Source organism: Lagopus muta, chromosome 10 (genome assembly GCF_023343835.1).
Source record: "Lagopus muta isolate bLagMut1 chromosome 10, bLagMut1 primary, whole genome shotgun sequence".
NCBI classification, from domain to species: domain Eukaryota; kingdom Metazoa; phylum Chordata; class Aves; order Galliformes; family Phasianidae; genus Lagopus; species Lagopus muta.
Window position 1 is genome coordinate 15,833,083 of NC_064442.1, and position 26,415 is coordinate 15,859,497.

Here is a 26,415-nt window from a genome sequence, read left to right on the forward strand (position 1 = left end):
ACAGGCATATCTTAGCTTTGACATTTTATTATATCAACAGTTGACTTTGCAACATTAGAGAAAATCAACTTCACAGGTTTATATGAAGTGCTCTGCACAACCTTTATGTTGCAAAGTGCCTGCTCAGAGCTTAACACTAACAGGCTGATACCTTTGAATCAATGGGCTGAATTCACTGCAACAGAGAACTAAACTCACACCCATCAAATGCACAAGAAGTGAGAATTCTAAGAGGAGAATAGGCTGTCTGTAACCATACAGTACTACTGCAAAGAAGTTCAGTTTCAAAATAATGTAGCTAGAAAAAGGGAAGTGGATCTGGCAAGAGTTTGACATTGCTTAAGGCATGCACAGGTGGATGGAGCTGCAGGCCAGGTCAAAGGAGAAAAAAAAAGAAAAAAGATTTATGTTGCATACAAAGAAAAGGGCAGAAGAAAAATAGCCGATCGGGCTGGGCTGCACTGAAGTAAATGAAACAGCTGTTCATACAGGGAAGGAATGGTCAGGTAAGACAGGTTGGAAATAATAATCATAGGGCCATCTGCTGCCCTGGGACTTTGCACCCTCAAGGTATGAAACAAATTTTGTCTTCAAGGAGCTCAAGCAGTGTAGCTGTTACAAGCCCATCAAGTAAACAAAGCGTGCACAGGGCATTAAAGTTATATGAGTTCCACACAAGTTGTTCAACTACTTCAACTCACAATATTAAATTAAGAGGAAATGGTGTCCTTTCAACCAGATTTTCCATTTTAACCAAATGCTCTGTGAACACAAAAGAAATACATTTTATTAAGTGCCAATACCATGCACAGCTTACACACGGCACTGAATAAAGAGTCACTTACTCTGTCAGTTCCTGAGAGAAAACAGTTCTCAGACTGATTCTAACTTTCCATTTTCACAACTACTTTTTTGGAATGATTCTGGCAAATAGTTTGCAAACCTCTGGAATCCTCAGTGAAGGCATTTCCTTCACCTCAGTCAGCTTGCTTCAGGACAGGACGTGCTACAGAAGCTATGCTATGAGGTAAACTTATTTTCTGGATAAACATTTTCTTCCACTGAAACAATGAAACGTTTGCTCAAGAACAATGAAAATGTACCCTTAAATGTTCAGAAATCTGTACAGCTCTTTAAGTTGTTTTTGAGAATTGCTTACTTCACAAGTAAGCTTACAGACCACTGCAAGGAAAATGAAGAGTAGACACAAGGCCTGTCTGTGCTATTGGGTGGTCTTTGCAATAAAACCAGTTCCAGGCTCAATGGCTGTGATTAGAATCACAGAATTGAATCACAGAATTGCAGGGGTTGGAAGGGACCTCCAGAGATCATCGAGTCCAACCCCCCTGCCAAAGATTAGTCCCTTCTCTTGCTTAAATTATATACAAAAGCATCATGAGCCAAACACCTGACAGCCAAAGCATCTCCAGTTCTTAGTTTTATGACTTTATCCTACACTAACGAAGTAAAGAAGTGAAGAATATATCCTGTATCTGACTGAAACAGAAAATAGAAGAGAAATGCTGAGGGCTGACTTAGTATTAACCTGGTAGAGATTTTTCTACTCACCATTTTCTACCAAGAAGATACCTAGTTTGTAAATCAGGGAGGTATTTAAGGAGCCTAACTTCAGCCAGGGGAGGTTAATCAACCTATGTCACTTTCATCACCAGTGCAGTTCTCCTCTGAGGAGGATATTAGATGCAGTTGCGTCCAATTCAGCAGGAGTGAGGGCTGAAATCACACACAGTTAGAAAATGGGTATTAAAATCTGCCTGCAGACTGTCTGTTCCTTCCCACAGCTGTTCCTTCCACCAGGAGACCACAGCTAAGCTATGTGTCAGGAGGCAGTCCCACCTTCCTAGACTCAGAGCCTGTAAAACACAGCATGTTATGTTTCCAAACCTTCCTTCAAGGATGCCACAGGTCCTGTCTCAAGTTGGATGGTACCAAAGGACAACACATCCTTGAGGAATGGCTGCTTTCCTTCTTTGCATCACTGTTAGCAGAACCTCTGAATCAGCCATAAAAGAAACCTACTGAGACAGATTCTCAAAGTTAAACAACCTTTGTGAATATCTCTGCAAGTATCAAAGTAATGGTTTGGAAGAATGGAAACAACATCTATTAGCCTGCAGAATAAACCACAACATGCACACCCTTTCTCCAGCTTCACTGGAAAGTAGCCTTTGGTTTCCGTGCTTTAAGAGAGATGGTTCTAGAATAGGGACTTATTTTAAAAGAAACATAGGCAGAGATGATCTTGCATTATGACTCCATGTTTGTAGCCCTCATTCAGAAATGGCACTTATAAAATTATGTAACATCATGGCACATTACATGCAGCTGAAAAGTAGAGATCATTTATTTAATTTAGTTTATTTAACGTGACCTGCTGAAGGATGCAGTGGGATGGAGAGAAAAGAAAGAAGGAAATGGCAGTGACCTTCTGTTAACAAAGAGCAGACTCTGGCATTAGCAGGGGCTTTGCTCTAAGGAAGCCGGCAGCTGCTGAGTCTCACCAATACTAATGACTATCATTATGCCCATTTGTGAAAATAAGCCAAATTTTAGAGAATAGTATGAACATAGTTGTGACAGAGATTTATGATATAATCATAATACAGCAGACTCAAGAGAAAATGTCACCCTGGTAGCTCAGTTAGCTACAACCACTAAAATAACATGAAACACCTCAGAGGAAAAAGTCCTCAGTTACTGCAATTAAAAGGCAGATGTCAGATGATTCAACGCAGTGGAATCCAACACAATAGCCCAGATATGAGTAGAACAGGAAGAGCTTCATGCTATTCCACTCTCATAACCACAAAGATGATCTATTCACTCTATGCATCTATGTCAGTCAGCTGACAAAGGCAGAAAAAATAACCAAAGTCAGCAATAACTATTCATATGACATAGCAATCAGGTTGTGCTCCCCTTACAGCAAGTCTGCTGTCTCACCGATTGGGAAATCCATTTCAGCATCACCAGGAGAACTTGCTGTTTGAGACAGTCATAAACAACTGCAGTTTATAGTACAGCCAAACGAGTCCTCTATCAGTCTTATAGCATGAACATGCCAAGAACCTTGGACACCATGCTTCTTGAGTAACATCAACATTTGGACAGTCTTAAAGCTAGAGGCTAAGCCAAAGGCAAATACATTTGCTGTGGGCATTACTTAATACAGATTTACAGCTTTTATGGAAAACAGAGTATAGTAAATATTTAATTTATTGCATCTGAAAATGCAGAACACATCCAGGACAAAACTGTGCAGTAATAATTACAAAATAACAACTCAAGTCTCCAAGAGTATTTTAACCTAAGATTATCAATCACGAAGCATACAGCTTGGATAAGTTGTTTCTTTTTTCCATGCAATTTCATACACTTCTGTCATACAGCAAAGAAAAGGCTTCTAAGTATTCTACATGAAAATACAGCTACTGAGATATGGAATTACAAGTTTTCTGTGTATCTCATCTTTTTAAAAGTATTTATGGAGACAAATCAATCAGGCTCGTGTTCAGAAACATAGGCCATTTGTAATTTAAAGATTCAATGCATCACACAGTTGATTTAAATTTTCTCCATTTTACTCACTTTTTCTACCACTTCATATTAAAGAAAGACATTGAAGATATGAATTCAATTTGAATCCAAGACAAAGTAATACTTTTCCTTAAGGAGCTGTAATTATTAGAACTATAAAAAGAAGTGGGCAAGTGAACACTGAAGGTGCAAGGGAAGAATAACATAAGCTCTCATTGGAAAAAAATTGTATTAATGATCACTAACAATTTGCAATATCTTGCTGCCTTTAGGGATTACCAGGTTGGTCATAGTAATTCACTAAACAAATTTTAGGTTAAAAAAAAAAAAAAAAAAAAAAAAAGACTGTATGGAGCCACCACACCACTGGTTTTACTTGCTGATACTGCATGCAGCACTTACTGAATTGGGTTCCTTCACTCAAGTGGTGTTGTATGTATTATTTCTAAACCAGTAAGATTGTATCAAAGAAAAGACTGACTGCATGGTTAACTTGTCTTCCTCACTAGGAACAAATAAAAAGACATCAAATCACTTACATCCAGAGGAGGAGGAAGAGGGAAACTAACAACAGATCTGAGCAAAGCACTGTTTCCCTTGTTTTCTGTGTCCCTGTTCCTTTTCAAAAAAAGGGGTTGCCTTGTAAAGCAACACGGACCTTGGATGCGAGGACATCTCTATTCCTTCCGCTGACCTCTTTACATTCAAGTCTTCTTCCTTCACACATGCAGAAAAATTGAATTGAGTTATGGCTCCAAATTAGGTTTACAAAATTAGTTTGTGCGGGAGAGCACTACAGCACCAGGACAACTGTTTTCTCCAGCCTTCCTTGATTTTTCATCTAAGTCCTATTAGCAGTAATTGAGACTGCATGCACGGACACAGACAAGATACAAATGCAAATAGCACTGTATTCACACCACTTCATGTAAAACAACCCACAACTATTCCTTAAACACGCTACACAGAGCTTTGCCTAAATTCAAAGCATCATCTAACTGCCACAGAATAAAAGATACAGGATTTTACTATAGCTAATTCCATTCAAGCTGTACCCTTCAAAAGGTCTGAGTAAAGCACACAGCACCTAAACATTTTCAGCAAGTGAGCTATGTGAAATCTATTGTTTCTGCTATGGCAGAATGAAGGATGAATTAAGGAAACTGTGATTCAAATAAGAGGCTCTATAACCCATCTTCTCCAGAAAAACAATTCTACAACAGCCAACGTAAAATATTTTTTCTGAAAAATTTTGCTATGAATTCAGTAGAATAAAACAAAAAATCCAAGTTAAAAGATGAATAAGGTTTATTTCCTAAAGTGAAAATTTGTAAGAATATTAGTTCTTGTGCTCCGCAGCTTGAAAGATACAAACATCTCAATTTATGATATTAATACAGGACATCATTTGGTAGAGATTATTTACTGGGAGAAAAACTAGGAATAAAACAGGTCATTCTCTTTTATATTTATCAAGAAAGGAAATACAGAATGACCACATGAGTCCAAGTAGGGTATACCTATAATACAGTAGCTTTAAATATTTTTAAAGAATTAGTTATCTTGGATTACAAGGGGAACATTACCAGGATATAAGTAGGTAATACAAGAACACATCTATTCTTTATTTAAACACTCTTAATTGAATCCACACTTTTAACTGAATCCTCAGTCTTCAGAGAGGTTCTGACAAGAAAGGATTTTGTTAGTTTTGAAGCAGATGCTTATGAATTGAGCCTTGTTTTTCTGTTTGTTTTGACACATACAGACATAGAAACATCCCATGCAGATGTACACAAAACTCTTTTGTTGGAACTTTTTCAGGTGTTACACGACCACTCTCTTTGATTTAATCACAGTGTGTGTGCATATACAATTAAAATCTGCCAAGTGTCAAATAACATTGCATAAAAATCTTCCAGCCACTGAAGGATGTACGTGGCATAAGCACAGGGCTAGCCCTTCCCCGAGCCAGTAAGATTACTGATGACAAATGCTTCCTGCAGCATTCACTAATACAAATGGACAGGCACGGGTCTCACCACAAGAAAGCAAGATGAACTCACCAAACAACCAGCAGTGCTTGTATCTGGTTTACCCACGCTTCCTGGTCCCCAGGTCCCAGACCAGCAGCAGCTAACCTCCTCTTAGACAACCACGTTGTTGCATTTACCCTGTTGGCTATGTGTAACTACGCAAGCAAACATTCCAGTAAGCACTGTATTACTGCCAGGTCTGTCTGTATTACACCCCTTCTAACTGCAGCATGCAAACACTTCCCCCCTGGAACTCTCACGTGTACTAAACTCATGTACTAAAGCTGGTCACTGGATTTAGTCACGGTGTGATTCCAGCCACCATGTTAAATAAGTGATACAAATCCAGAGGAGGATTTGACTCATCATTGCACTGGCACATCTCAATTACGCAAACTTTCAACTGGGTGTTAGTCACAAATCTTTTGGGTTTCAACTGTGCATTCAGAGAATGGTGCAGGAAATAACAGGTTAGCACCACAGTCAGATCTTTTACCAAAGTCTTTAGGCAGTGTCAGAGCAATAATAGCACAAGTCCTACTTCATCTTTTTTCCAGAGCCAATAGCAGAGAAAGAGTTGATCCAGGAGGAGAGAAACATGATAAAATGAAAAGAAAAACATCTAAAATGGAGTCACCATAAACACCACTAAGGAACCATCACAATTTATCATTAAAATCAGTAAACAAAAGTTTCCCATGAAAAAACAGACAAATTAAACATCTCTTATCCATCCCCACTGCTTCAGCCTAGGATTTGTTTTGCTCTTCCTGGCCATTTTTTAATAGCTATTGATGATCTTGATACAATTGTTATGCAGGAAAAGGTTAAAATTTAGATAAAATTCAAGGCTAAAACCACACAGAATTTTAAAAGACACAAATTAAGGGTTTCAGTAACAAATATTGAACGCCCTTTTGAGATGAAAAATAGAACCTCACAGGTATTAGAACAGGCATCTTAGTTCCATCATCTTAGAAACCAAGTTTTTAGAAGTCTCAAGGAAGACTTGATCTGAAAAATTCATCCATTTGCTTAAAACAAGGTGTTTGTTCCACTGCTCAGTTACTTTCTTCAAATACATAGAATTTACATTTTGAAACATGTATTTTCTCATCAGAATCACTATGGCAAAAATAACTACTTAGCATTTTAAAAAAGGACAGACCAGAAGGGAAGACAACTGTGTGCCTTCTCAATGTTTCTGGATTTCATTAAATGAGCCACAGCCAAGACATTGTGTTTTAGAATAGAAAATAAATAGAATGAGGATCTTGTGTGCAGGAATTTAACACCCTAAGAAGAGAAATTCATTTTTAAAGTAACTTTATCATCAGATATAATTAGTAGTATCTGCTCCTCCCCCAGGCTCATTTTGAACAAGAAAAGCTTTAGCTTCTTGCAGTGTAGTACAACTTTTTAATCATAACTTCATTCTTCCCAGATTCCAAACAGTCAAAAACATACCTTTCTACATGGTCATCCAGAAAAATAAACACTGTACAAAATTAGCTACAGCCCAAAGGAGAACTGAGCTGAGGACTAATTGTTCCGACTTGGCTGCTCATCTAACTGGATTGGGCAAACAAACAATGGCAACTGTCAGCTGCCATCGATCATTGGTTTTATGTTTAGGGTGAATCCTAAATCACTGTCTCTCTGGAAAAAAAGGAGTCAATTGAGATAGATACTGAACTGTCAAAAGCAGGAAGGCTTGTAATTGAAGGTCTTTCATGAACACTTTTGAACTTTAGTCAACTACTGGTTGTTCAAGATATTGAACTTATAAGCATCACGAGAACTCATTAATGAACAAGTATCTGTAGAGACCCTACACCAGAAAAATACTATAGGCTTTATTTCTGACTACAAATAATAATAGCCTTGAGAAATCTATGCCTAATCAGAGAAAAAGGCAATTTTCTTGTAGTATATTTGAAAGAAATACCTTAGTGAATACAAGCAAGTTAAATCACATTACTGGTATCATAAGCAAAGGTCACTGATTCAGAACTGACAACAATGAAGACAGAAAGAAGTAAAACTCACAAATAGTCTAATTTTTGCTTGTTAATATTCTGCTTTTTTAATGTATTTTAATCATATTTAATTAAAATTATATTTTTAATTCAGGGATATTCAAGGAGCTTACCTATTATCCTAGAGCTACGATTTTAACTAAATTAATGCAGGCTTCAGAACATTTGGAGTAAGCACTACTGCTGTATTTAATTATCAACTAAAAGCATTCACTGGTTGTACTAACAATCTTTCTGAAGTTATTAGGTAAATTATCCAGATAAGCATCATATCTTCTGTAAAAATGGAGTGGGTAACCATCTGAATTTCCTCTGTAGATTAGAACCCAGTTTATTTCTCTGACTTTTACAGAAATAACTCACAAAGAAGAAAAAGGTTAAGTGCTGTGCTGTCCCTACAGATGGCCATTTCAAACACTGGAACACCCACACAGGAGAAATATAGCTCCAACTCTTCTAGAATACTGATATCTTGAGGTGAGTCAGCATTGTCTTGTCCTCCTCATCACACACTATCATGACAAGACAGATGTACTCAGTAGGTTTGAAGTGTTTTCTTCTTCCCTAAGGCTTAGTATGGCATCATAACATGACTGAGTTGATTCTAAAATACAGCTTAGATTCACAGCCAGGAGGAAAGCTAACCTCCAGTTCCACCATATCTTTATAACTTTTTTCTCCATCACCTGTTAAGACAAAAGCACTATGTTTTGGAGACTTTGGAGGACAGAAGTTTCACCAAAATACTGTTACCTGGAAGGATCAGTGCTCTACCTCATCTGTTTCCAGTAGGACTGAAAACACTCAAAAACTAGAAGTCAGGATTTTTGTGCTGCCACCATAGGGGTCTAGATCTCACCGAACTAGGGTAGGAGATCTGGATAGCAGACTGGATAGCAGATTATTAGTCTACCTTAAAATCCATTTCTTGTAAAAAGTAAAATAGTTCCAAATCTGACATAATCTGGTAGAACCAAGATTTCAGTAAATCCATATACTTCAACTAAAATAATATCCAGTAAGTATTATTTTCCATTACCCTCAGGATCTCTCCAAGTATTCATTAAAGAAGGGAAAGGCAAAGTATAACAACAGAATATCTGTAATGATTTGGTTTACAAGCGTTGGCCAAGATGAGTCTGTGCAAAGGGATGAATATTTTTTGATGTATATAAAACAAAGGACCTCCAAATATCTATCGTATTTTCTTTTGACATACTCGCACTGTCAATGCACAAAATCATTTGAGTGGAGATTTAACTTGAGTTAACAGAATTAACATAATTATATTTGATTACTTGACAATTTTAAACATCAAATACAAGTCAGTTTCAAAAAGCACTGTAATCATATTTGCCATATGGGAAACTGAATCGTTTAAGGGTGAGGCTGTAAAAAGCACTCAAAAAAAATCTGCTGTAAGATTCACTACAAATTTGGGGCAGCATTAGTAACCACACACAACATCCAGACCAGAAATGCAATCCCCTGCTCCCCCTTCTCAGTGAGCAGCAAATGCCTTTATGAACCAGCTGTGAAAAGAAAGCTGAATTTCATCAGTGGCTACAGTACTGCTCATGAAGTATCAAAGATATCTGTAAAATGACCATCACTTTCACACCTCTTACCAGACCACAGTGTAGTCTACCTTCTACAGTGTAATGTCAATGCAGAAATTCCAGTTCTTCAGTTCCAGTGACTTTTAGGTTGAAGGATCCAACCTAACGATTTCCCATCATCAAAAGGGAACATCTATTCCCTTGCTTTCCCCCTTTTACTTGCCCTCCTCTCAGTTACTCAGCTGATTGCTAACCTGGCAGAAAATTAATCCATCAGAGGGCAAGTGGGATGCAACTTTTTTAGACTTAATCCACATTGGTTAATTTTGTTGTTTGTACTTAGGTGTTGACATCACAGGACTTGATGTAGTCTCCATAATATTTCCTGTGTGCCTTTTTCACCCTTCCATTGTATCTTTGAGCTCAAAGTTGTTAAGACGATTGGTACCACCTCCATTTCTTCTGAGCATTAAACCATACTGCTCATTTGAATTTACAGTCTATATGTGAAATAGTAACATCCACATTCAATACAGATTCCAACAAGCTGAAAAATGGCTAATGCACAAATATCTTACATAGATGTCCTCTGATCCAGGCTGTATCAAGCATACTAATATGCCCTGGACACATCCTGGTATATTATGTCAATTTAGAACAGCTCTTTTTAAGGTGAGAAATGTAAAGCTGCCTTCTATTTTGTGAGACAAAACAGAAAAACAATCATCTAGTGCACAGCTATGATTGCTGCAACAAATCAAAATAAAGGAGGGAAACTGATGTGTTGTTGACTTAACTACTGCACTGCAACAACTGAAAGGCCATACTATGTGGATTATTGATATGTTTCCTCAACAGATGTAGAAGGATTGTTAAATTGTGTATATCTCATGCTCGAGAACAGAAATAGCCTTTAAAAAGTACAAGTTCTCACGCTGATGTACAGACAATGCATTAGAAAAGTACTAGCACAACAATTAAGAGTTACATAGGCCAAGCCTCTGGTTCAATTACACAAATCATTTAGTAGCAATACTGCTACTCACTCCAACTGCTTTGTCCCACAACTGAAGGGTTTTGCTAGTGTTGCCTTGGCTGCTTGAGTTTCCTGATCTGATCTAGCATTTGGCTCCACCAACAATGGGATTTACTCAGCTGACACTAACAGGAATGAGTGGCTCAGACTATACTTGAACTCCACAAACTAATGTTGCTTATAAAATCTTTATATTGTCAAACTTGTTTCACATGTCATGCAGAACGATTGAAAAATAGTAAAGTAGGCCCATGATAAATATCAGTACCTCCTTATAAGCACTGGTAAGACTACCTGTCTAATTTTAATACTACTTTAGCCATCCTGTTTAATGCTTATTATTTGCAGACACAGCTCTAAACATGCTTTCAGCTACATTATGCACTTTCCAGGCCTATCAGATTGCAGAATACTTTTTCAAAAACAGAAAACAGAGACTTGAAACACATAACGTGCAGCATCAAAAAATGTACCTAAATATACATAGAATTTATATTTAAAATTGGAAGTGTGTAAATACAAAAGAAACAATTATTAAAGAATACATTATGAGACATTCATAGAGGAAAATTAAAGAAGTCCTCATGTGCTCTTATCTATGACAGAAATTAATATTATCTCAGTCTAAGAGAATTTTTGAAGGTCTTAGAAGTCAAATATAAGTGTTGTAACAGTGAAGCTACAGAATCAGAACACAATTCTCAAGTTTCTTGACTCTTCCAGGTTACAAACTCCATTACAGACTTTTAAATCCTCCAAAAGCCTCCCGATTAGTCAGACAAACGTAACGGACTAGAAAGAAGAGAGGCCACCTGAACTGGCCTCTCAGCCAGCCTAGTCTGCCCTTCAAGTGAAAACAAAACCCCACAAAGTATCCCCTTAGAAAGGGGGAGCCATTAGCTCCTAGAATTAAAAGGGGAAAAAAAATAAAATCATGTGTTGCTTGTTAGCTACCTAGGATATAGTAGATGGGCCACATAAAGCTGTACGTTCTTTTCTTCTCATGGATTAGACTAGCTGGGCAGAGACTAGAAGAGGAGTAAGGCAGCGATCTTACTACATCTGCTGGAAGTAATCAAGCACCTTGCCTCTTTCTCTTCCTCTCCTCAAATCTCAACTCCTGTCTGTAACAGGAAATAGCTGCCTGCAAGCCCCAGGTGCTGCAGGATATGAAAACAGAAGGATGGCAGGAGGAACTGAGAAGCCATGAAGCCTCAGAAACAGAAAAAGCTTTACATCTCAAGATACTAGAAATGCTATGCTTTAAAGCGTTGATTTTAAACATTTTAACATCATCTTTCACGTGTATGCCATCCCAGCAACATTTTCCCTCAATTTTTTTTTGTTTTGTTTTGTTTTTTTACTCAGAAGAACTATATGGCCTAATTACTATTTTTAAGCACTTAGATAGCCTTACCTATTTCCTGTTTTGGTATGTTGTTCTGTAGAAGTAGCAGGGGAAAGTAGAAATAGGAAAGGATCCTAAAAGAAGACAAAGAAAAGGACACTTGCAACCAACAATACAGACAGAGAAAGAGCAAACACGCTAATAGATCTCCACTTCTTGCACACGATAGACGAATATAAATGCTATTCTGCACTCTCCTGGATGCTCGCAAGTATGAGAATGGCTCCTATAGCTGAACTTGAGTGAAGACTGGCTCTCTGGAGCAGTAGCTCACATTGACCACCTATAATAAGTGATTATAATGACCCAAATACAGAATAGTACTACTTACTTTTCAGTTTTCCCTGTTTACAACTATTAGGCAGTCTCAGGTAGCTTCTAAGCACTATTTGAAATAGGTATGATATCTATTATAGAACAAGCTCTTCTATTTAGAAAAGCTAGATTTAGCTTTAGATGAACCATGCAAAGAAAAATCAAATCCTGTTAAACAGTTTTGAGATGGCTTCTTGGGTTGCCTTTGATCTCTCTGAATTTATTAGATACACAGAAGAAAAGCAGTACGTACCTTATATGACAGTCTGTTCTACAGCCATCTTCAGATGAATTTCTGCAATTCAACAGTAGCATTAGCAGAATGAGCACATGAATAAAATCTACACAGAGGTTTTACTCAAAAACACTAGCCTCCAAAGAAATTCTTTCACATGGAAATCATCACCAATTCTACAACAAACATTGCATTTACAAGTAAGAATTCATATACGAATGATCCTTATACTCTTTTTCCCCTTATACTTCTATAACTTCAGGCTTGGATCTACAGTTGGTAAAATTTTCTGACAGCCTCTGACACACAGCTCCATGCACTGTATTGAACATATTGACAAGGGGATTTTAACAGCACAGTATCCAGATGGGAGGAGTGTGGGCAAGAAAGCTAAAAGACAACAGCAGCAGAACGTAAAGATCCATTCCCCCACCTTGTGGATAATTACTGAAACAACAATTTACTGGGGTATTTCATCACTTGCAACACATTTATGAAATTTCACATTCATTTTTGCTATACTACAGGATGTCAGTCTTAAATCTGAGTGAATTGCAAATACTTTTGAAGTAGTATATTCTCTTTTATTTATTAAAAATTCACAAGAATGTGGAGAATGTCTTCTCTTTTGATGCTTATCAGCATCCATTATCAATAATTCAAAGTTGCTGTGTCCTGTAAAAGTCTGAAGACTGGCACAAAACGAATTTAAGTGACTGGGGCTCAAATATAAGAGGTGTCTGTTCCTTCAAGACTGTCCCCATGAAATCCTACTGATATAAATATATGTATGGAATTTATCATATTTCATGGAGAAAAGTTTCAAACCTTTGCAAGTAGGCCACAGGTGCTAAATTGACATTCAGCATCCAATGTCAGTGGATGCAATTATTTCCACATGGAGGAATTGAATCCCACACCCCTGCTTCACCAATATGTCCACACCAGATGTCATTTGGTCAGAGTGCCCCTCTGCTGCCATCTGTCACGTGGCAACAAACTGTAACAGAATATTGGTGGGTAGGTTCAATCTCTACCGCCATCCTACCAACGTCTACCTCTGAATTGTGGGTCAAAAGAATAAAATAGGAGGCACTACTTTTGGAGCAGCCCTTGTACAGCGCATAGCCACCTTCCCTATTCTCCAGGTCTTTGTTTTGGATAGAATTATACACCCTTACTATGCTTGCCTATAATCAACAAAGTCTCCAAACACCATGAGTACAAATACAAGATGAACACTGGAATTTGTCTGTTGTCACATTATTAAAAACAAACAAACAAACAAACAGGATTTTTAGTGCTCCATTTGCTGACAACCATACACGTGTGGGAGTTAGTGCCTCCCTGACTGAAATCCAAACAAAAAGTTCTTTTCCTTGTCACAATTCAGTAGTTATTGCTTTCAAGTACTGCGCTTACTCTTCATAACTAGAAGAGATATTTTTAATTCCTGTGAATCATCATTACTGATGTGAAAGGAATTTGTAGCAGGTTTTCAATATACTTAGCTTTTACAAATATCCTACCTCTGAAGGATGAGATGTGCTATAGATGTATCACTTTCTTTTGCTCCCAGCTACCACACCTACACTACAGAAGGGTTCTTCCTTTCCCAAATGCTATCTGAAGACTAGATCAAGATAGATACTGAATGTTCTCACTGCAAAACAGATGATAAAAATATAAAATCATTTTAAAAGCAGAAATATCCTTTTCTCATTTCCCTAAATCAGGTAAATTGAGTAAGCATCCTCCTAAGTTGCTAACAAACATCTAGAAAACTCCAGAACATGAGTAAATTTCAGAACAGGTAATAACTGCTGAAGCATAGAGATCTGCATTTTTTGCATCACTGTTACTTAGTAACTACACAAATGAGGTCCATAATCCAAAGAATGGACTTGCATTAGGTAGCATCGATACACTGAAAAATGCTAACAAATTGTGAACGCATTTCCTTTTATGCCTTTGTCTCTAAGCCTTTGTTTTCTTCCAGCTGCCCTTCATGTACTTTGTGGTATTATACACTTAACTGCTAACTGCCCTCCCTCTCAAAAACATACCTTCATGCAGGAAACTTCAATGAAACTAAAGCCTGGGTTTTTCAGATGGAATCTTTAGTTGTATGCAGTGGTTCTAAATCCCTCTTCTTTCTTATACCATCATGTCCCTTGAAGCAGTCAGTCCACTGGCACATATTTTAACTTAAATCTTCACACTCAGGTTTGAGTAAATGTGACTTTTTAAGCTGTTGAAAGAATTATTTTGTCAAATAAACACTAGCTCGTTTCAAAACGGTTTCACAAAAGTTTTCTCTTGAAGAAAGAGAAACATTAGAAAGTACCTAGTGTAATCGCTATGTTACTCTGTTATAACAAATGCATTAACAACTGCCAATGATGAAATAACAGTACCGTTATCTGGATGGGTAAGCTGAATTTCTTGATTTATACTTGCCCTTCCTCAACTTGGCAAGCAATCCTCTAAAAGACCATATTTAACCTCTTATTAGTAAGAGGCACTCTATTCAGAGTCCATAATAATTGTTCTTCCAGAGTCTGCAAGTGTTTAGAAAATGTTTAAACGTGAGGTGGAAGGTGTAAAATTGTTCTCATAGGTTTAAGTTAACCCAAGAAAAAATACCATCACGCCTTCTGTTGACTTTTTCTTCTCTAAATGTATTTCAGATTTTTTATTGACACAGAACAGCTGAAGGTGAAAGATATCTGAAGATGATGCAGTCCAAACATGGTTGGCTGGAGCAGGTTATGCAGGACCACGTCCAGTGAGGATGCAAGTATCTCCAGGGATGAAGATTTTACAGACTGAATGCTTTTAAAGAGAGCTACATAGGGCTGCTGCTTCTTTTTCTTTTTTGAATTTTCAATTTGACGTTACTTACATTCACTTAAGCAGTTTTAACTAGTTGGCTTACTCTAATTCTGAAGAGAAAAACATCATTATGTATGGCAGTGGTGTAGTTAACAAATACTGTGCTCTTCTGAGAGGAAACAATACAGTCTGAACTTACTACTCTACAGATTTGACAGAAAAAAAGTGAAAACGTAAAACTGTCTCTTACATCAATCAATAACTAAAAAACTGCAGTACCAGCCTGTACAAAGCAAGGATCAATTTCTTCTTAAGTGCTTGGTATTCTAATAAATCTAGTATTCCATGTCTTGTATTCAGTAAAAAATTGTTTTTGAGAGAGCAAAAAAACTGGGAGTTTATTGTAATGAAAGGTCTAAGTTTCTTTGGGCAGTTTTGCTAACTCATGCACTCAGTAGCACTGAAACCAGAGTTCATATCAGCACAATATCCACACCGGATGGAAATCACTTTGTTGCCACACTGCAAGAACTGGCTTAAATCTTTGATAAACCTCACTTGACATCGCAGCACCTCGTTGAAATTCCTCACTAAAGATTCACCAAAACAGCATTCCACCCCAGCAATCCCTCCTTCTTACAGATAATCCAAACAGCCTTTAATTCAGCTGTTGTTCTTACACTGTGCATATACTTAGGAACAAGTCAAGACACTTCTCATTCCTAATGCTCTCAGCCAGCACACCAACAGGATGTGAAATTTAAGAAAAAGGACAGACATGTAACAGGTCAAAAAAGCTGCCAAAGTCAGACAGCAAAACCGGGGTACAGCCAAGAGCATTTGCAGTTGGAGAGATTACAGCCATAAAAAAGGCTAGACAAAAAAAACAAGGCAAAACAGGGAAGGATGCATAGTAAAATGGAAGACTGAAGAAAGTACAACAGAAGCATTAAAAATCTGTTACACCCGAATATCCACATTAATGTAAGCAAGAAATGTAACTCCTTAGCAAGTGATCTCTCTCATGTTTTCTAGAGTGCTTGACCTAAGTGGTACAGAAGGTCCTTCATTACTTCAGTTGCAATTCCTGCTGACATCTACAGTTCAAACTTAGCTAACAACATGACGTGCACTTCAAAATCAGAAGTTGTTCTCTTTAAAACCCTACTGCTTCTCCAGACCACTTTAAATAGGAAGCTCTTTCCCAGTATCTAATCACACAGTGAGAAAAAGTATCTACTGTTGAGAATTCAAAGCCAGAAGGTTTACAAATAAAAACGAGGAAGTACAGAACTGAAGCAAGCAGAAGTCTGGAGCCAGAAACATGTCATCAGGACTGTTTTAAGCTCACATTCTCCACCTTAAAAAAGGCACATAGTAACTTCTAAACATGGACTAAAACACACAAATTGTAATCTGTCTTCAGCTAGGATTAAAAGACAGCACAGTACAGTTCTGGGCTCGTTTCGCTTGGAAAAGAGAAGGTTCTGGGGAGATTTCATTTCAGTCTTCCAGCACTTGAGGGGACCCAACTTTATGCACGGTCTTACAGGCAGGTGGGATACCAGGGACAGCTTTAAACTAGAAGAGGGGAAATTTAGGTTAGATGTTAGGAAGAAATTCTTTACTCTGAGGGGTGGTGATGAGGCACTGGAAGGAGTTTTCCAGAGACGCTGTGCATGCCCCATCCCGCATTCAAGGACAGATCAGATGGGACTCTGGGCAGCCTGATCTAATAGGTCGCAACCCCACTGCAGGAAGGTTTGGAAATAGATGATCTTTAAGGTCCCTCCCAACCTAAGCCATTCTATGATACATATCTGAATCACTTCTTATATCCCAGACATCAAACCGAAGGAAACACAGGGCTCCAAGATAACTCTCATGCAGTGCACTGAAGTCCAGTATCTTTTTTTCCCATATGGTATCAGGGACAAGCAACAAACCAGCAACATATAATGCACTTCTGAAACAACATCATTAAAATCATAGCACAAAGAATTGCATGTAAAAATTTATTGCCTCCCTATATAATATCATTTAAACAAGGCTTGAAATACATACAACTTAAGTAGCTGATTTCATTAATGTTTGAGTATAGAAAATAGGTGTTACAACAGAATCAAAACGTGTCATACTGCATTTCTCCCCATCTCATAGTAAACTGGATTAAACTATCTTAATTAGATTCAACTATCTTCAATTGGATCAACGCTCTTTAGCTTTCTGATTTTCATGAGATCATAGCTGTGAGCTCAGAACGTATTTATAGAATCCACCAGCCCTTAAATATTACGAAAGGTCAAAAACCCAGGCCTAGTTCTCACAATTGCTCCACTTACAGAGTGATCTATGCAAGAATAGAGACATTTTTATTATGAGTTCCTATCTAGTAGAAAATGATATAGTAATAAAGTAAAAAGAGAAAAAAACAGATCGTTCATTGATTGATGGCTTTTAAGTGAAATCTGATGGAAATAACACATTTTTAAGAGTAAGTACATAAGGGCACTTGAGCAAGAGCACTTAATAAACTAAGTCCCCTTTGCTCATATAGTCCCTGACACAGACAGTTACCTTGTGTATGCCTTGTGTTAGGAACACAACTTGTCTCAATGATGTCTGTAGGATTATCCATCCCATTAAGAACTATGCTCTGAATATGCTTAAGTATCTTACTGAACTGTATTCTAAGAGTCCTTGAGAAACTGCAACAGAAAGTAATATGGAGAAGTGACTTAGATAGTACTCTTGCAGTGAAATAGCTTCACACTGAAATACTGAAAACAAATTACTTTGATTTATGCATTTGGCATACACAGTTTTCTAACAACTACACTGCTCCTCCTGGAGAAGTCTTTAATCAACAGTGGTATAATAAAAATATATACATTCTCATGACAGGTAAATAGTATTTTTCCATTTTTAAAGTGCAGATTTATATTTGCTATATAAATGACAACATTCTAAAGTAAATATTTCTGTGCAGCAGCAGTCTATTTCATTCATTACACACTCATTTTTATGTTCCTCCAGCACAGCACTTCCGGGAAAATACACAGATTAAGTTATAGTAGCTAAATTGTTTATACTTCTTTCTTTAACTGAATGTTACTAATTTTAAGTTTTTAACCAGTTTCAATTACTTTCTTATTACTTTAGTTTGCAAAGTGCACAATTACCACAATGTGCTTGTAAACCAGAACCTTAGAACATGAATTAGACAACCATTTATTTGAAAGAAGCTATATAAAAAAAAAAAAAAAAAAAAAAAAGCAGAAAAGGACATTTCAGAATAAGAAAACCTTTTATAACAAGTTGTAAATTTTGGATGCTTATTTTAGAGTAACAAAATCCATAGTTTTGGCAAAACACATAGATTTTCAAAAGAAAGTGTTTATGACAATTAAAATCAAAGGAAGACCTCAGTTTTTTTATCTGTAGTTTCAGCAAAATGTTTGTATGTTGCCTCTAATCAATTTTAGTGATAAGATCGTATGTCGAAGTCAAACCCAACAGATCCTGTTATTATCAAGACAGCATTTATGGTTTCTTCAACCGCAGCGATGCCTGTTTCACCAGCTTTTGTTGTTTTCTTGTTGCCTGTGCTCCCTGAATGGCAACACAAACGCTCTGTAAAGAACACATTGAAAGAAGTCCAAGTTAGCCTGTAGTTTCTTTCTGTGAGATACTACCCAAAATGTCTAATCCAACATTCAAACCTATATATGCGAAGCATGGCTTGTTTGCATTGAGTACTGGAGTAGCTTGGATGGCCCACCTAGTTTTACGTAAGTAATGCCAGCATTCAGTGGAAGCTGAAGTGGTTGAAATGTTTGTCAGTGTGCTTTTGCTCACAATTTCATTAAGTCTAACTAATTTCTACCATGAATATGAAGAGAAAGTAATTTAAGCTCGGTGGACAGACTACAAGCATTAGTGTTGCTGAAGCATTTCAAGCATTTATAGACTGTTGGTAACTTACAGAAATTCAGAATTTGCTACAAAACTACATTAAGGCAGATAGTTACCCAGGTCAATTTTTCCATTGTTGAGGAATCATGGAATTGATGCAAATTGTTAGCTTAGCCTGTGCAGCTCAGCTACAAGACCCAAGCACACGCTCAACAAAAACTCCCCCAAATCAGCCTCTCAAACATCAGAAAATAAATGGTAGAAAACCAGCAGAGCATGAGGAGCAGGGAATAAGTAATTCTTTTCACATACAGGTACATTTTCTGGGTTAATTCAATTACCTTGGAATACTGAGAAGGGAGCATAATTCAGACATACAACTGACTACAATGAACGTAATTATTTGAATTATTTTCCTTTACTGTTATAACGTACAAAGTATAAAACGATGCAACTTCAACTTTATTCCTGCACACACCCTCAAATGTTTTAAACTGCCTTATCTCATTGTTTTCCTGGTCAAACTCGTTTTTCAACAAGAAAACACAGTCAATAGTTCCTTGGAATGTGAACATTACTATTTTTTAGATGTTTGGAGTTTCAGCAAGTACAACAACAATAAAAGAAAACAGAAGAATAAAGAATATACCGCTGCTGTAGCTTCATCCTGAAACTGAATGGCCTTTTCACATTTATGACCTATGCTGTCCTTCCTTTGGAACATCCTTTGATCCTGTTGCAAAGGGGCACAAAAATATAGTTCAGGTGACTCATAAAACAACGGAGAATCTGATACATAAATGGCTTGAGTGTCAGCTTCGGCTTAGACTTCAGTTCATTCTCTGTCCAACACATCCATACTTCCAAAAATATGAATTAATGTCTCCTATCACCAGAGCCAGGAGTTAAGAGTCATTAGATAAATTAAAAGCATCTTGGGAACTCTAAATAAGCAGTATTGAGTAATAAATAATTTAAAATGAATTTTTAGAAAAGACAAAAATAAAACAACAAACCACATGATTTTCTTACCAAAACAGTTAGTTTTAAAACACTTCCTTCACATGTGGGACCGTACACAATGTCTTCATATAAGTAATCCCACTCTGCTGTCAAATGACCTAAGATTTCCACCTCTTTTACATATATCACCCTCCTGTTCAGAAGGAAAAACACGTCAATACACAATTTCCACCAGAAATTACAGCTGTACGAGAAAACAAAATGGAAAACAGAAATGTTTCAGAATGCATTTTCTATGTGGATCAAAAGTATCCGTTCAGTAGCAGTTCAACTGTATTTCCTTAATATATACTCTAAGACCATTACTTTGTCCTTAAGACTCAGATGCTCTATGTTTTCACATGGGATGCTCAGGCAAATTAATCAAAACCACCAGCCGCTGGATAATAGAGGGAGATGACTTAATTTTAACCAGCTCCTCAATGCCAGCAGTCAGCCAGCTGAATTCTGGCTACACAGTGAAATAAGTACGTAATTAGACTGACAGATGATCCATTGCTACAGCTTGCATTTGTTTACTAGTTGCCCCTTCATCTCCTCAGATACCCAATGTCATCTAGCACACAACAAAGAAAAAAAAAGTAGCAGTTTCAAACAGAATTAAGCTAGAAGCTTTAAGCATATATTGACCAACTGGATTAAGAACAGCAGTACATATTTTAACTGAAGCTGCAAATAAGAAAAAAAAAACCAAAACCAAACCTAAACCATCTATCATAAACATGTGTCAGTATCTATCTTAAAAATCTTGTTATGCTACAACATGAAGTGCACTGTTATAAAACAAATACAGGTTGGCTGTCTCCAAGAGTTTTGGTATGGATAAGCCTACCTCATACACCCAGGCAAAGGGCAAAAACTAGTAACGTCTAGGATGCAGAGATCATAACCTACGGGATCATCTTGTCTTAGCACAGTTACAAGGTTTTGAGCTCTCAAACCATCCAAGACAAGCAATATCTTACATTCTAAATACTGCCTGGTGGATTTAATATTCATTTTAATTTGAACAAAAGAAAATCTGATTCAGAGTACTTTTTACTTAACAAGCTTGTAAACATGCATTATTAAAACATTGGTTTGACTGCAGACACTTCGCACAAGCTAGTTTTAAACATCAGAATCAGGAAAAAAGCATTTCCCCCCAACAGAATGAAATAGCCACTGACTTTAGAATTAAAATAGCTTCCTGAATTAGTAGGTAGTGTCAATATAACTGATCATGACCTCACATTTTGAATAAAAGAAAGAAAACAAATTACAAAATCAATAAGAAAACAAATAAGGAAAGTGCACATGCAAAGAACAGCTATTATTTCAGACTCAGCCAGATGCCTGATGCCTAAATTGAAACAAGCTCATAAAAAGCCTTTGGAACTTAGTACCTATTGGTAACAATAAGGTTTGCCCTTCTGCCTTTTGGAAGCTCACAGTGGTATCGGTAATTCTCTTCTTCCAGCTTTCTTATGTGCAATTTCTGAAACAGAAAATGAAAACGTTTGGCCTGTAAAAACAGAAGTCAAAGCAATGTATTTAATTAATCTTTTCAAGAGGATTACCTTGTTGAACTGCTTCTTTCAAGACATTCTCTCACAGTGTTCCCAGTCCTGAAGCATCAGTGAAATATCTGATCCCTCCCACCATTCAAAAGGGAGAACATGACACTATGGTGTTATTAGGCTACTTATTTGCCTTGAATTTCCCTTTTGTGCTAATTATTGTTTAGCAATTCCTATTCTGCTACATCTGCAGACTAGATTCAAGAGTGAAAATCCTGTGACAAGTACCTTTAAAGAATATAATGTTAGGCTTAAACCCGTAGAAATAACCAAATTACAAACACTCAGTGCTCCTCAAGGGTCAGCTTCTACAGCACTGGAAAAGCATGCATATTCAACATCCAAATACGGAAGGTATACGAAAGTGCAGATCAAACTACCCATTGCATTCCTGTTAGCTACGAATTAAATGACAAAGAGAGGTTCAGAAAAGCTTCAACTGAAGTGCTTTCTAACTATTTTTACGTTCCTCAATACTTTTTGATGAAGTATTTTTCTGATTTTCCATTCTTCGTGTCACTTAAGCGAAGAGTAATTTGTTCTACATTACATCACTAGCTCTACAATATTCAATCAACCCCAAAGAGCAATACTGCAGAGTATCACAGTATATCTCAAAATCACCCACAATAAATTTTAGCTTAAAGACATCACATTTCAGAATGATATATCAATGAATTTGAAGGAAGTTTCAGTTTAATTCTGTTATTAGGGAATTCATCCGCTGTATTGCAGCAAATTTGAATTTAATTGATAAACTAGGAAGAGCACACTGGAAATGAAGGAGGGAAGAACAAGCCAGTTCAGTTTTGGTTACTCCCTGTAAATAAATAACCTCCTCAATTTCCATAGCTGATTCTACGACTTGACTCCATATTCATCTGTCTTTGGTCAAGCACACAGGCTAAAAGCTCAGTATATATCAAGTAACCACAAAGAAAGCCATCATCCCAGCCTACTTCAGAATTGAAACAAATCTCAAAGTTTACATTTTATTCTCATTTATTTAAAGCTTAACAAATGTCTTAAAGCATCATCGTACATTTGAAGAGATCCCAGGAAAACCCTTTAAAGATCCACGACAATAAATGTGCAGTCAATGAAATCAATGGCATAGTGCTTTCCTGGAGTTGCTCCCAACAGATGTGATATTAATATATATATATTTTTTATTTTTTTTATTTTTTTGAACCAACCAAAAATATAGGGTCCCCATCTTCTATAATACACACCTATATAATCAATTTCTGGCCATCTTAGAACTTTGATATTGTAAAATAGACATGAAAGAGAAAAGCACGCCACAAAAGACTGCTCATCTCACTCTTTGCATTTCTTCAGAATGTACAAAGACAGCAGCAAATGACTAACACCACATGAACTCATATTTTATACCCAAACCATAGCTGATTCAGTTATATAAGTCTGAATATATAAAATTAAAAAACACGAAATTAAAAGCAAAACACATCACCATGCAAGACCACAATTCAGAAGTTGCAACTCATTCTGAATCTTTGTTGGATATGTAAAAAGTGAGACACACTGCACTTTTAAACAGATTCATTCATAAGCTTATTCCTCTGTTTAAACTCAAAACTTTAGTGAGAAAGTCTGGTTTCGTAACCCTAACTTCAAAAACTATCCTGGTATTATGTTTTGTATACTAAGACAAGAGCTTCCATGGAGCTCTCAGCCCAACAGATGCAGTATTTGTCAGAGCTGTACCAACACTCCTGATACAGATTCAATGCATTACAGTGGTGCATTATGCAAAAAGGGGTTTGGGACACTTGATGCAAACTACACTGTGACCTGCATACACTGTTCAAATTCAGGCATCTTTATCAGAAGCTTTTATTTTGATGAGACCACTACAGCGCTTTTAAGAAGTTCAATTACAGTTATTTTGCGTGGAAATGAAAGAAGTAATGCATATATACACAGCAGAACTGAAACTCAACTAGATATATAATCTGCAGTTTTTCTTACTGTGAAACACTAGCATCACCTAATTATCCTCAAGTATTCTGTATTCTTAATAACGCTCCATGTGTTAACTAGGAAACGAGGCAAAGTAGCACTGCAAACACGAATAAGAACACTTCACATCCTGCCAGACCTTTAAGTACTGGGTATAGATGGGAGTCTCCTCATCAGAACAGGCAGTAATGCCCACACATTAAAAGGCAACAATTAACAAAGCCTTGCATGAAGATAAAGCTCATGAGAAAACTCGCTTCTCAAGAAACAATTCTCCCAAAGTTGCTGTATTTTTTAGTATTGCTGTATTTATTTGCTTCCTCCAACTGTGCATAGATTGCACGTAACATATTCTTTACTACTAAGCCTCACTGCACAAGCTAGAGACATGCTCTGCAAGATACGGCTCTAACATTTAGGAACATCCACATTTTTATGTAAAACACCTTTTATCCAATCACTGGATATTTTTAAGGCATTCTTTCCTTAAGGTAATATGCCAAAGTTTCAACCTTAGATATACATATTTATTTTAAAGGAATATACATATTAGAGTAAATTAAAAAGGTCAAAGCAAGTGAACTAGAAAAGTATTTTGCACAGCTCCTCTGTAGAGGAATTAAGTCAGAGTAATAAGACTGCTAAGCTTTTCCCAAGGAAAAGTGAACAAGTTAATGACATAAGGTGCATAGAAGTAGTGTGGCTGGAAAAGAAAGCATATTGAAACATGAGGTTTTCAAATCAACTAAGGAAAGTCACTTATATTTTGACGCAAACAATGAACTCTGTAAATGGATCTGAGCTGTACCATTAACTATGAGGGCTAAAGCAACAGGCAAGAAGCAGAGCTTTCTCAAATTAATTTGAATTAATTACTCAATTTAATAAGGTAAAAGTCAGTGGCAGAATCAGGGATGATACAATCAAGGCAAGATACAGAAGTATTTGGTGGAGGTAAGAATGGAATTTGAAATAATTTCAACTGCATAGGCAGGAGAATAATTTCTGGGTCAATGTTTTTGTATGGCAGATAGAAAGCATCAAGAAGCCAGGCATGCAAGAGAATATAGGAATTAAGAATCCAAAACACATTTACATATTACAGTTTTCCAATTCTGAATAAATTTTATTCTTCAGCTACTTACAGAGGGAAGGGGGGAAATACAGTTAATGAGATGATGATAAGGAGAAAATCCTGGTTGAACTACTTGTGATCTTGGGGCAGAACTGGAACCAAAAATAAACTGAACATAAACTTATGGCAAATAAATTTGTCTGTATAAACTGACCTTCCGAATTGCTTTCCCTGCTGAAGTATCTTATTTCCTGTAAGACACTGCCCATCTTGCTTGGAATTTACACTAAGATACATAACTTTCCCAATGCTAGCCTCTAGCAAAGACATCAAAGCTATTTTAAAATATGTATGTAAATAAACTAAAAGCTGTGTTCAATTAATTGGCTTCCAAAAGGAAGAGACTATCTAGAGGACTATGCACAGGCTTCGTGCTTGTTTAGTATACAATTCTGATCAAAACAATTTAGGCCTAAGAAAGATACAAATATTAGATGCGCAAGAAATGCAAAACATGTAGTTTTCAGTGCTAATTACGCTACATTCTCCTTTCTGACAGATGGAGCAATTGTAAAACCAGTGAGAAAGCACAACATTACTGAAAAATATCTTCAGCACGATCTAAAAATAAAAATAGTTTAAAAAAAATCATTGTATGAAAAAAAATCTGTTTTGCTTCATACATAATAATGATAAGTTTTCTAAAATAGCTAAAATTAAAAAACTCTATTACATTTCCTTTCTTTAATCAACCTAAATGAAAAATGTTGACTATTGAACTGTAAAATCTAGAAAGGTATTAGCAGCAGAGATGCATCTGCTTGAAGTTTTATTCATTAATTACATGAAAGTACTTTGCTCCTAAGACAACTTGTTCAGCTTTGTTAATTTACAGTGTTGCATTAGAAATGAAATTTATGGCACCTCTTGCTGTAGAAATAAATTTAATTATCAATTCACGTTAACAGTTGACACTTAATTACGTTAAACAGAGAGGAGCCAGAAGATTCTGTGAATGAAACCAGAGTCAATAAGCTGGCTATAATATTTCTAATTGATAGAATTGATAGAGTAGTAGTAGTAGAAAAGGCACGGGGGTTTTCAAACATGTAAGCGGTTGGCCTATAGCATATTACAGAAACCAGAAGGACACAGCTTTCTTGAAGTTTTTATGGAAACAGTATTTCCCTACAATTATGAAATAAGCAAATGTTTTCACAGAATAATTTTCTCTTCAATGCTATTTTAAATCTTGTGCTCGTGTTTACTCCCTTCATCCATAGCCCTAGCTCTATGAGAATGGTAATATTAACAACCAAGTGTACTCAGCATCTATGCTACCATGATTATTTTTTTCTACTCAGGTGCCCTCAGTAGCTGCCATTCATAAGGAGGTAAGCAGTCTCAGAAAAACAGACATAAAAGAAAAAAGCGCTCCCTTTTCTCTCATCTTTCTCGCTTAGCTAGTCTTACCTTATTCAAGTTCATTTTAGTTTGGTTTCTTAGCATGAACAACATGAAACACTATCTACTACAATGAGAAGACACGAAAAGTGGGGAGAGGACATGTTAAATGCAATCATGCCCTTAACCTAAAATAAATGAGGTTCATAAAAGATCACAAAGGAAATCAAGAAGAAAAATGGAAAACGTTTACTCCTTTATTCCAGTTCTTGCTGCGTATGCCAGGAGAGAAAGAGAAAGAAGAAAAGCATTAGAAATAGGCTAGGAAATAAGGACTAGTACTGAACATTAAGAAGGAAGTACTAACAGCAACTTCTACTTTTCAAATGTCCATCAGGAAATTTACTTTAATTTTTAGCAAAAAAAAAAAAAAAA

General features: G+C 36.6%; 1 protein-coding gene across 3 annotated transcripts in view; it reads right to left on the reverse strand.

Annotated features, from left to right (window-relative positions):
• Window positions 1-16,342: 16,342 nt before the first annotated feature.
• Window positions 16,343-26,415, reverse strand: part of VPS13C (vacuolar protein sorting 13 homolog C) — a 79,733-nt gene continuing 69,660 nt past the window's right edge. The window contains exons 82-85 of one of the 3 annotated variants that reach the window (XM_048955824.1): window positions 21,345-21,436; window positions 19,969-20,092; window positions 19,586-19,669; window positions 16,343-18,654 (exon numbers count right to left, since the gene is read on the reverse strand). In XM_048955824.1, coding sequence (XP_048811781.1) covers window positions 18,565-18,654; window positions 19,586-19,669; window positions 19,969-20,092; window positions 21,345-21,436 — 390 coding nt within the window. In that variant the 3' untranslated portion in view covers window positions 16,343-18,564. The other 2 variants (XM_048955825.1, XM_048955826.1) reach the window with 2 other exon arrangements.